Raw genomic sequence first — 12,972 nt, 5'->3', positions numbered from 1 at the left:
CGAAGAAAAGTTTAGATGTCTCCATACCGTTCCGCAAGACTCTACTAGACAGGTTTTAGTACAATGAGATCAACGAACCTAGGGCTCTGATACCAACCTTATCACAACCCATACCGCCGTGATTGACACCCATACTAACCCTCCGGTGGGAGAACCACTACCACAACCCGGCTAAGCAACTTAAAGAAACTAAATCATTAAAAGATACGGAAGCAGATTTAAATGATGAATTAAGTACTGAGTTCCCATAAACTCAGAAGGTTTAACAAAAACAACCAAGCATAAACCTCACGGAAATTCAACCCCTAGACCTGAAAGTCATTGTACCAAAACTCTACTAATCAACAAGTCTAAGAAAAAGGGGGTGTAACCCCGACAACTAAACATAAGTAAAAGTCTAATATATAGTCTGGGTCCGAAAAGAATGCACTAAACTAATGGTGGATCCATGGCAGCCTGGAAGAACTGGCTCATCCTCGAATCGGTCTTGGTCAATGATCTCTTAACTATGGTATATCGGTAGCCGCCTGAAGATGCCCTGTACTCAACAAATAAAGAGCAAGTGCAATATCAATACACGAAACAATGGTGTACTGAAACAAAGGTCACTCTTGTCCAATGGATGAAACCACCAAATGTATTGTTTAAACTCAACGCAAATGGAAGTGCATTGGATAATCCGGGCAGCATAGGAGCAGGAGGTATTCTCAGAAACTCCAATGGAGACTTAATATTTGCTTATTATGTTCCTTTGGGGCATGGCACCAACAATCAAGCAGAAGTGGAGGCAGCTGTATTTGGCTTATCATGGTGTGTTCAGTTGAATTATCAAAAAGTGGTACTGGAAGTTGACTCACAAATGCTAGTAGATTGGCTTTTGAACAAATCAGCCCCTCCTTGGAACATCTCATCACAAATGCAGCAGCTTCACACCCTTACCACTCACTTCTCACATTTCAAATGCATTCACACACTCAGGGAAGCCAACTTTGTGGCAGATTCACTCTCCAAACACAGCCATCAAGTCCCTAACTATACTTCACCAGCCAGCAAATTCCAAAAGAGGCAGCAGCTTATCTTCAGCAGGACAAGGCAGGCATGGCAAGTTCAGAAGAAAGAAAATGAAAAGAATTAAGAAACCCCCTTGAGTTACTCAACAGCATGGTGGACCTATGAAGGAGCTTGAACTACAAATGGTCCTTTTGGTGATCTATCAGTCATCTTCACATAGGCTATCTCTTTTTAAGTTATAGCTTTTATGAAGAGATTTTCTTTTTCTTGTAAAGGGAGAGTCTCCATCATTTATGCTTTCCTAGATTCTCTATATCGAGAGGAGTCCTCTCACATAGGTGCTTAGATGATATGCTTCATTTCTAGTATGGGGAAGAGTTGGAGAACCTTAGTAGGCTACCAACTCTTGAACCACCATAGGATGGAGGAAAGGTCTGTGCCCCCCTCTCTGTATTTTGCCTTGTTTATCTATGATAAGGCCTGGGGGTGTGCTCAGCCCCTGACCCCCACAAGAGTCGTTAAAAATTTTTAAAAAAAATAATGGAGTACTGGTAGGATCACGCGGCTACTCCAGTAAGTGAAATATAAGCAAGTAATTACAACACAGTAAACACACATATACAAGATGCATAATTCAATTATCATTTTTAAAGCAATGTGCAATTCCATAGTATCAATAACAAGTAGCTATGACAGTTACAATGGTCCTCTCAATGGAACCCATATCCAAACTGTTAGTGTGTCAGAACGTGACACCCGATCCAATATATACGTGTCGAAATGTGACACTTGGTCCAATATATGTGTCGGAACATGACATCCGGTTCAGTCAGCACAACCATAGCCAGAATCACACCCATAATGAACAGTGCACATAGTCACACAGTCAAGTAACAGGTTCATGGCATGTAATTGTTCATACTTAATCATTTTATTAGATTTGATTCATGTTTCCCTATCCACATACATGCATGCATAAATTGGAGCAATTAACAAGCATATATAACACAACGGGTAGTCGAACCATCACCTACCTCGAAACCAAGCCTGAACACTCCTAAGACACTTGGGCCTTCCCTTTTTGGAATCTTTCACCTTGTTCTTGGTCTAAAATAATTAATTAATGCGAGGATCAATAAACAAGGCCAAATTTACTCGGATTATAACAAAATATCAACCCAAGGCCAAATCCATGATCTTAATGCTCAACTAGGGCTTTTCCCACGATTAACTTCAAGCCAAAACCCTCACATAACGATAATTAACAAGGATTCTAAGTTCTAAGAATCGAAATACGGATTAGGGGAGTAATTAACTTACCTTTGGCGCGAGAATTTGTGGAAATTTTATGAGAAACTTCCCTATGCCATTCCTTAGCTCTTAAGCACGAGGTTTTGCAGAAAATAACATTTTTGGGGGTTTTTTTTCCGGCTTAAGTCGAGACTGGCACGCCATCCCATCCCGCCACAACTTCCCCGCACTAGCGGGATTAATCCCGCCCCAGCAGCTTGCACGGAGATAGAAACTCAAAATTTGAGTTTCAAGCTTCCATTTCGCAACACGCCTTCAAACCTTGACGTTCTAAAACTACCATTTCACGTCAAGATCAGTTTCAGGAGTTATACTCACCCGAATTTGATACCATAAAGTCGTACATGCTCCTTAACGTCTTGGCTATCCACTCACATAATCAAACTCATAATTAAATCCTATATCCATTACTGGATTACCCTAGACCTCACCTGACTTAGATTTCGTCCAAGCCTAGCCTTGGTGGGAAATTTCTAAGTTACTACTAAGAAGTTTTCTGGCCCAAATTCCTTCCCCATTGACTTTTCCATAACGACGGAAATAGGTCGTTACACAAGAAATGCAGATTTGAATTGAGGCTCTTGAAAAGAATAAGACATGGGTAATTAAAAAATTACTACTTGGAAAGAAAGCACTCAGGTGCAGGTGGATTTATAAAATAAAATAAAATATCATTCTAATGTGGAGTGACACAAAGCACGACTAGTGATATTTGGAAACAATCAAAAAGAGGGAACTGACTATAATGAAACATTTGCTCCAGTTACCAATATAGTTATAGTGCGTACATTTTTAGTTGTAGCTACAGGAAAGCAATGGGAGTTGCATCAAATGGATGTTCATAACGCTTTTCTATATGGATATCTCCAAGAAGAATTGTACATAAAAATGCCTCCAAGCTTCAAAGTACAACATTTTAATATGATTTGTAGACTGTGAAAATCATTATATGGATGAAGCAGGCCCCAAGATGTTGGTTTGCAAAGTTATCAACTTTCTTGAAAGAGTATGGTTTCATGCAATCATAACTACTCATTGTTCACTCTACCGAAGAATGGTGTTCAGCTTAATGTTCTTATGTATGTGGATGACTTGATAATTTATGAAAATAATCATAGTGCCATCCAAAAATTCAAAAGTTACGTGAGTGATTGTTTTCACATGAAAGATTTAGGTGCTCTGAAATATTTTTTGGGTATCAAAGTTGCAAAAAATTCAGAAGGAATTTTCCTATTTCAACGTAAGTATGCTTTGGATATTATTCTGAAGTTGGATTACTAGGAGCCAAATCTGCAAATATTCATATGTAATCAAACCAGAAGTTAGCACTAGTCGAAGGACGTCCACTCATACAAATAGGTATCATCAATTGATAGGTCATCTCATATATTTATGCTTCACTAGAACAGATTTGTCCTATTGTGTTCATGTACTATCTCAATTTATGTAGTGCCCACAAAAACAACACTGGGAAGTTGTGGTACGAGTCGTTCAATTTTTGAAAGGAAAATTTTGATAAGGTATTTTATTACATAGTGTCTGTGATTTGAAGCTCTATGGATGGTGTGATTCTGATTGGGTAGGTTTCCCTTTAACTCGACGAACTCTCATTGGGTGCTTTGTTCTCTTAAGCAATTCACCAATATCTTGAAAGACTAAGAAGCAACATATAGTGTCCAGGTCATCTGCAGAAGCCGAATACAAATCTATGGCCACCATTGCTTGTGAATTGAAGTGGATAAAGGGAACTTTGTTCAGTCTAGGGGTGGCACATCTTACTCCAATAAGACTATATTGTGATAGTCAGTCAGCTCTGCATATAGCAAAGAATCCAGTATTTCATGAAAGGATGAAGCATATTGAAAAAGATCATCATTGTCTTTGAGACGAGGTAATGAAGGGCAACATTAATCCAACATATGTTTCCTCTAAAGTGCAACTGGCTGATATTTTTACAAAAGCATTTGGAAATCATCAGTTTGACTACCTTCTTAGCAAGTTGGGCATTCAAAATCTTCATCCACCAACTTGAGGGAGGGTATTAACTAAAGATCTGTGTAAATATAGTAACTTTATATTGTGTATCTATATTTGTGAGAGATGTGATATTCTATTAGATATTGTATGATATGTTATAGGAATATAATATTCTCGAAATATTTTTTAGGAGAGATTTTATGAGTAGAGACTAAACTCATCTTCTTTCCAGTAATGAGAAGGCAGATCAAATTCTTTAAATATGTATCTATATTTAGATATATACTTTTATACTACCTTAAAAATATGAACTCCCTAATTAAATTACTATAATGCCCCTACTTAAAACACCTATCTATATCTATTTGAACAACATATGTTCCCTTGAAAGGTTGTGACTTTTTTATGAGTTGTGCATTTTTCGAAAGGTTGTAACTTTTCTGATGAGTTGTGGCTTTTTTGATGAGTTGTGATTTTTCCAAAAGGTTATGACTTTTCCGATAAGTTGTGACTTCTACAGAGGATTGTGATTTTCCAAAGAGTTGTGACTTTTCCGATAAGTTGTGACTTTTCCAAAGGGTTGTCACTTTTCTGATGGGTCATGACTTTTCAAATAAGGCACATTACGCACATGTTCATACTATCCTTTGTTGGCTATATAAATAGAGGGATTTCCTCTCACTTTTCAACCACACAAATTTTATACTCTTCTTCTCTTACACTATAATATTTTTCGTGTGATTTATCATAGTTGAGTGAGTTTGAAGATCAGTGGAATTTGAGGTACCACTATTCTGATGAAGTAAATCATTCTATCCTAAGAGGATATATTCAAGAACCTCGAATACTTGAGGGAATATTTTTTGGTAACATAATAATCATTTTTATTTTTTTCTTAATATATACGGTAGTATGTAATGTTACACTATATGAAGCTAACATGAAGTAGTCTAAATTTATTCGATTTTCTTAACAATTTCTCATCGGATGCCTATATATGCTTTTGAATATCTTTCTCAAAAGTTATTGAACCATGAATGACTTTACTTACAATGTTATTTATATGATTGAGATAGTCAAAAAATTGGCTTCAAAATAGTTACTACTATATAAACATTTCCCTTTCATTTTACTTATTTATTTATTTTTAAATAAAATATTTATGTATTTTAGTCGAAGAAAAATTCATATGATTTATAATGACGTTTGGTTGAAGGGTGTATTAGTTAAATTTATATTTTTAGTTAATTATTAATTTTTATGAGATAAATATATTTATCATATATATATATATATATAAAGTATTATATATCACGAAAGTATCATCTTTTTCTAACTTCAAAATATATTATTTTTAAATGTTCTGATTTCTTCTTCTTTTTTATTATTTTTATATATAAAAAAAACTCATAGCAAATAGGAAAATATGTGAATCATTTAAAATTTATTATTTCCAAAATAAATTTTATATTAAATAATATGTAATAAATGTGCAATGCACAGGAAGCTTTAAAGTTCAAAGTTGTATTACCATTTTGCCCCTACACTAAATTAAAATCTAATTAACTATCTAAAGAAATAGTGAAATAATTAGAAGCCATATTTATTTAAGTAATTGCAGAATTAATAAGAAATTGAGCTATTGCACTTTAATTTTTTGTTATGGCCCTTTTAGTTATTACTAATTATTGTGAATGTTATTCACACCCTTTTAAACTCCTTAGTTATAGCATTATGAATTATGTTAGTTATTAGAGAAAATAGTCAAATGCCCCCCTAACCTATTATCGAATTCTCAACTACACACTTATACTTTGCGGGGGTCCTATTACCCCCCTAAACTTTTTAAAAACAAAATATATACCACCCTAAAACTAGACAGCCACATTCTCTACATGTAGTGATGCACACTCGCTCAAGCTATTACTTTTTATTATTTATATTTATTTTTTTCTCTTTATCCCTGTTTTCATTAATTACAAAAATATGTATATTCTTTTTATTCCTCCTCCTTCTTCTTCTTCTGCTTCTTTTCTCTTTTGTTTTCATTCCCTTCTTCCAAATCACTCACCCATGAAAAAGATTTGAAGCTATTTTTATTATCATTTTTTCATCACTTTATAGCATCCTTCAGGCACCTTGACAAGCTTGATTACTCATCTCTTTTCTTTTTTTGAATTTTTTTATTATGTTATTTCTTGGTCTCACTACAAGAAAATATACTTATTGCTACGAAATCTAAGCTACGAATTTGAAAATCGTAGCTATTACCTAGTAATAGCCATAAAAATTTAAATTTCGTGGCTATTTAAAAATTCATCAAATGACTTAGCCACGAATATTAAGTTTACAAAGCTAAATCCTTGTATTTGCTATAATCGCTAACAATCATGACAATAATTATCTAAATAGCTACAATTTTATTGCTACAATAAAATTCTGTAGCTAATTATAACTTTTTTGCTACCCAATAAAAATAATTGTAGAAATAGCAACTCTTTAGCCATAATAAGTTATTTGAAACAAAATATTGTGGCAAAATAAATAATTTAGCTTCAAGTTATAAAAAGATGTGGCAATAGTTAAATGGTATAGCCATAGAGTTTTGCTATAGTAAAATTTCGTAACTAATTACTATTTTTTGCCACGAATTTTAATTTACCGTAGTAATAATAACATTTTAGCCACACTAACTTATTTGAAGAAATATTTGTAGCAAAACAAATAATTTAGCTTTAAGTTATAAAATTATTATGGCAATAATTAAACGAAATAGACATAAGGATTTTTCTTCTATAATAAAAATTCATAGCTGATAATTATTTTTTGCCACAAGTTTGAATTTATCATAGTAATAATAACCTTTCAGCCACAGTAACTTATTTGAAGAAAAAATTGTAGCTAAATGTTTTTTTTCAAGTTATAAAAGGTTGTGGCATATTAAAAATATAATCATAGATTTTTTGCTATAATACAATTTTATAGTTAATTATAAGTATTTTTCACGATCATGTTAAAACTTGTTGAAGCAATAGTAATCTTTTATACATAGGAAGTAATTTAAAATATAATATAATAACTTAATAAATATTATGTTTTGAGTAGCAAAAAATTGTTGCAATAATTAACTTAATAGTTAAAATTATTTGTCATGAAAAAATGATACAGCTATGTGAGTACAATTGTGGTGATATGTTTTATCTAATACAAGGTGAAACGTAAGTCTTGAGGTGCTTCATCTTATGTTGAGAATTCATTTTATACGACTCAGACCTCTTCTATCGAACATTGCATTTATCGAGCTAGCTTAATTAGAGATGTCAATCTTTCTATCAATTCAATTTTACAAGATCTTAATTTGGAAGTTTTTAAGTATAAATTTTAAAATAAATAGAAGTTATAAAAAAAAATAGAAGTTATGTCTAATTAATTTGATGTAATTGTACTTTTTTTATACAAAAAATATGTATAATCAATTTACAAATCATTAAATAATATCATATTTTATCAAATATGCAATATGAATTATTCTTGAATATAGATAGATAAATCAATTGTTTATTTGAATATAATTAATACACATAGGAAGTGATATTGATATTCAATTATTATTTTTATTTTTTGTTATTGGCAATTTTTAAGCCCTAAACTAAAAGGTAAAAAGGAGTAAAGACATCATATTGTTCTTCTTTTGGCTTCATTCCACATTTCCACTTTGTTGTTCATGGTGAAGTAGAAGTGAGATTTGAGAACAAGTAACAAGGTATGTTATCTAAAAAAATATATTATTTATTAATGTACTTCATTTGTTTTATATGTTTTTCTTGATTTATGAAGTGGTTCCATTATTTGATTGCTTGAATATTTAAATTTATAAGAATTTCTTGATTTCTAATAGTTATCTAATAATTGTGATTCTTTTATTAGTAAACTTGTTATTTGTGCTAATATTTTTTAAAAATTATTTTGTTTTTATAAGATTGAATAGAAGTGTGAATATTTAATTTTGTAGGTAAAATAATTCTTACAATCAATTCATCAAATCATAAATGGATAAGTTTCTCATCAAGTTACCAAAGCCAAAAGATGGCCAACCAAGTTCTAGCTCTAATCAACCATTTGTGAGTTCACAAGTTGCTCCGGAAGTTCAAAGACATACAAATTCTTTTCCACTTTCAAATATGGATAATATACTTGATTTTAAATCTCTGGAAGCAGATCCCAAAGATCGAATGCCTATTTCATCTTATGGTCCTAATATTCGAGATGCGGTACATTAAAAAAAAGCCATGTCAACCTGTTGATCATATCTTCCCTAAAACTAAGTTTGGAGATAAAATGCGTCAATTTCGACCAACTTGGTTTAAGAGAAGATCTCAATGGTTGGAATATAGCATTAAAGCAGACACAACATTTTGTTTGTGTTGTTTTTTGTTCAAGAATGAACTTGAAAGTCGTGGAAATGCCGGAGATTCATTTACAAGAGATGGTTTTAGGTGTTGGAACAAAGCTTTAGAAAGATTCAAAAAACATGTTGGTAAGGTAAATAGTATCCATCATAAATGTTTCAATAGGATGCAAGATTTGAAAAACCACCGACAATTGATCCAATCTTCTTTTGACAAGCAAAGTGAAAAGGCAAGAAGTGATTATCGGATGCGTTTAAATGCCTCAATTGATGTAGCAAGATTTCTCTTGACATCGGGATTTCCATTTCGTGGACATGATGAAAGTGAAGGTTCCGAATATAAGGGTGCTTTTCTTGAACTTTTGAAATGGTATGGGGATAGAAGTTTTGATGTGGGAAGAGTAATATTAGGTAATGCTCCACAAAATGATATGATGATTTGTCCGACAATTCAAAAAGATATTGTGGAGGCTTGTGCTAAAGAAATAACTAAGGCTATCATTGAAGACTTGGACGGTGATTATTTTGGAATATTAGTTGATGAATCAAAGGATGTTTCTCATAAGGAGCAAATGGCTCTAATTTTGAGATATGTCAACAAAAGTGGAATGGTGATAGAGCGATTCTTGGGTATTGTCCACGTAAATGATACATCTTCTCAATCATTAAAAAAGGCAATTTATTCTTTGCTTTTGGATCACTCATTATGTACATCCAAAATACGTGGTCAAGGTTATGATGGGGCTAGTAATATGCAAGGGGAAATAAATGGTCTCAAGTCTTTGATTTTACAAGATACGTCATCTGCATATTCTATTCACTGTTTTGCTCACCAATTGCAATTGGCACTTGTAGGTCTTTCCAAAAAGAATTCGGATGTGGATAATTTTTTTTATGTTCTCACTAATATTTTGAATACTATTGGAGCTTCATTTAAACGCAGAGATTCACTTCGACAACATCAAGAAGATAAGTTGGAAGAGTTGCTTAAATTTGGAGAAGTTCATACAGGGCAAGGTTTGAATCAAGAACGTGGCCTCCAACGACCGGGTGATACTCGTTGGGGGTCTCATTTTAAAACCTTGGACAATTTCCTGATTCTTTTTTCTTCAATTGTTAATGTGCTTAAGGATATGAAACGTGATTGTCCATATCATCTTGATAGATTTACGGCGGAAAATCTTTTGAGCAAGATTCATGAATTTGAATTTGTCTTTATGTTGCACTTGATGTTTAAGGTGTTGCTATTGACGAATGAGTTGAATAAAGTTTTACAAAAGAAAGATCAAGATATCGTTAATGCTATGGGATTGCTTGACCTTTCAAAGAAACGATTGCAAATGATGAGAGAGGATGAATGGGACTCTATGATGGATGAGGTTAGCTTATTTTGTGGTAAACATGGAATTTCAATTCCCAAAATGAATGAAGACTACTCTAATGGGAAGTCGAAGCGTAAGAGGTCCAATATTTCATATTTGCATCACTTTCGTGTGGAAGTATTTTATGCCGTCATTGATTTGGCACTTCAAGAACTCAATAATCGTTTTGATGTGGTGACTAGTGACTTGCTCCTCGGTATGGCTAGTTTGAGTCCGGTTGATTCATTTGCTAATTTTCACAAGGATAGGATAATGAAACTAGCCGAGTACTACCCAAGTGAGTTTGGTGATAAAGAGCTTCGGGAACTCAATTTTCAACTTGATGATTTTATTGTCTATGCTCAAAAGTGTGATAGCAAGTTTCTCAACTTGAAGGGAATCAAGGATCTTGCAAAAGTGATGATAGAGACAAAACTAGATCAAACTTGGTCACTTGTGTATCTACTTGTGAAGCTAACTTTGCTTATTCATGTTGCTACCACAAGCGTGGAAAGAGCATTCTCATCAATGAAGTACATAAAGAATGATTTGCGTAATAGGATGGATGAAGATCTTTTGAATGGTTGTTTAGTTTGCTATATAGAGTGTAGTATATTTAAAAATGTAAGTAATGATGTCATTATTGGCCGTTTTCAAAATATGAAAACTCGTCGAGGACAATTGTAAGTGAATGATGTTTTTTGCTAATATATTACTATATAAAGATTGCTACTACCTACTTGCTCGTCAACTTGTTCTCACCGTAAAATTTATATAATTGAATTAATTGTCTATTTTGAAAATAATGATGCCCCCATGTTCTTGAGATCCTGGATACGCCTCTGTTAAGAGTGGTTATAAATTTAACTAAACACTATTCCTTCTGTTCCATATTAGTTGTCTATTTTTTTTCTTGACACGATGCTAAGTAATCCAAAATAAAAAGGATATTATTTACTATTTTTTTCTATTTTGTAATATTTTATTTACGAATTGTTGATGGTTAAATTCTTGATCTTCACCAAACAACAATAGATATTGAAGATAAGATCTGATGATTGATGTATGTTACTGACCCAAAATATGTGAGAAGGTAGATTAATGATGTTGATATTTTGAACTAACTTGAGATTGATAAAAATGAAAAAAAAGTTGGATGATGACCCAGATCATATACCCAAAACTCATGTTTAGTTTGGTTTATGAAATTCATGATCGAAAAAATCTATTTTATAGTCATAATTATTTTAATTAACTGGAATTCTCCATTAATTAAAAAAAATCAATAATAGAATGAATTTTTAGGATGGAAGGTGTTTAATAATTCTATTTATTTTTTGTTTTGTTTCTCCCTTCTTCTTCTTCTTCTTCTTCTTCTTCTTCTTCTTCTTCTTCTTCTTCTTCTTCTTCTTCTTCTTCTTCTTCTTCTTCTTCTTCTTCTTCTTCTTCTTCTTCTTCTTCTTCTTCTTCTTCTTCTTCTTCTTCTTCTTCTTCTTCTTCTTCTTCTTCTTCTTCTTCTTCTTCTTCTTCTTCTTCTTCTTCTTCTTCTTCTTCTTCTTCTTCTTCTTCTTCTTCTGCTTTTTCTTCTGCTTTTTTTTTGGTCTTTACTCTGTGAATTTCTTTTTCAAAATAGTGAGATAATTAAGGAAAATTAGATTTTTCCAGTAATATAAGTAATAATTTTAAGATATTTTGATGATTTTAATGATGATTTGCAGCATTAGTTGTAGAAACTAGTGAAGCAAATTGTAAAAAATATATTAGAAAATGGATAAAAAAAAATGTGGTTAGTGCAGTGATGGTGGTTCAAGGTGGAGGAAATGGTGGTTTGGGTGAATGTTGAGTAATGAGAAAGAGAGGGAGAAAAAAAAAGAAACAAAAAACTTAAAGACAAAAGTAAAAAACATATATTTAACAAAAAGTTAAATTAAAAATATTATTATTATAATATTATTTACCAATTCTTCTGACCTCCACATGTCTCCAAGAGAGTGAGGACACTCTCTGTGCCATGTTAGCATCTAAGGGTGTAATTATTCCGTTTTAAAATAGTTTAGGGGGTGATAGAACTCCCGTAAAGCATAAGTGTGTCGTTGGAAATTCGATAATAGGTTAAGGGGGCATTTGACTATTTTCTCTAGTTATTACATTAATTATTTTTTATCTTTCATCTTTCCTCATATTAACCTTTTGTCCAATAACTTTTCACATTCTTATACCACCCCTATTATACGTGATAACACAATGTTGTTATTGACCCTTGAACGAATCATGCATGGTTGAATAAATTGAAAATCATTTATATAGATATGAGCAATATCTTTGTTGGGTGTAAGGTAAACAAGTGATTATATATATGATTTCACATATAGAATATATTTTTTATGTTTAATTTTTAATTTATTAGTGGAAAAAACAGAAATGGAAAGTGAAATAATTATCTTTGATTTATGTAAATATTCAATCGAGAAGTCATATATGAGAACAATTAACAACAAGAACATCATATATTATGTACCTTATAAAATTAAAGTTAATGTACAGAAAAATAGTTCTAAAAAAATGTAGTTGTTTTCTTCACATGTTAATATGACATCTAAAAATATTAATTTCAAATACTTTAAATTTTAAAATATTTAGACTATTAAAAACTAATATATATATATATATATATATATATATACTAGTTTTCGTGAACATGCATTGTATATATGTTGATCTCCAACTTTTATTTTAAGTTTGTATCACAAAATAGTTAATTAGAAAGATACTATAATTGAAAGTTATATCACTTGAGGAAATATTTTTTTTTTCTTTCGAACCCAACTCGTCAACAATGACAAAATATGAAATAGTCATCCTGTTACAAAACTAAAAATTTCATAACTAAAATAATAAAACCCG

General features: G+C 31.9%; 2 protein-coding genes across 2 annotated transcripts; both read left to right on the top strand.

The window, feature by feature from the left end:
• Positions 1–622: 622 nt before the first annotated feature.
• On the top strand, positions 623–1,135 carry LOC107060535 (uncharacterized). The gene has a single exon (XM_015308535.1). It carries the CDS (start codon positions 623–625, stop codon positions 1,133–1,135), a length of 513 nt encoding a protein of 170 aa, XP_015164021.1.
• Positions 1,136–8,637: 7,502 nt separating this feature from the next.
• Positions 8,638–11,911, top strand: LOC107060534 (zinc finger MYM-type protein 1-like). The gene is made up of 2 exons (XM_015308534.1): positions 8,638–10,651; positions 11,787–11,911. Exons 1-2 carry the CDS (start codon positions 8,638–8,640, stop codon positions 11,909–11,911), a joined length of 2,139 nt encoding a protein of 712 aa, XP_015164020.1.
• Positions 11,912–12,972: the final 1,061 nt, after the last annotated feature.

This window comes from Solanum tuberosum, unplaced genomic scaffold (assembly GCF_000226075.1).
Source record: "Solanum tuberosum cultivar DM 1-3 516 R44 unplaced genomic scaffold, SolTub_3.0 scf00089, whole genome shotgun sequence".
Taxonomy (NCBI): domain Eukaryota; kingdom Viridiplantae; phylum Streptophyta; class Magnoliopsida; order Solanales; family Solanaceae; genus Solanum; species Solanum tuberosum.
The sequence above is the reverse complement of the archived record's forward strand: the minus strand, read 5'-3'. Positions and strand labels throughout refer to the sequence as shown.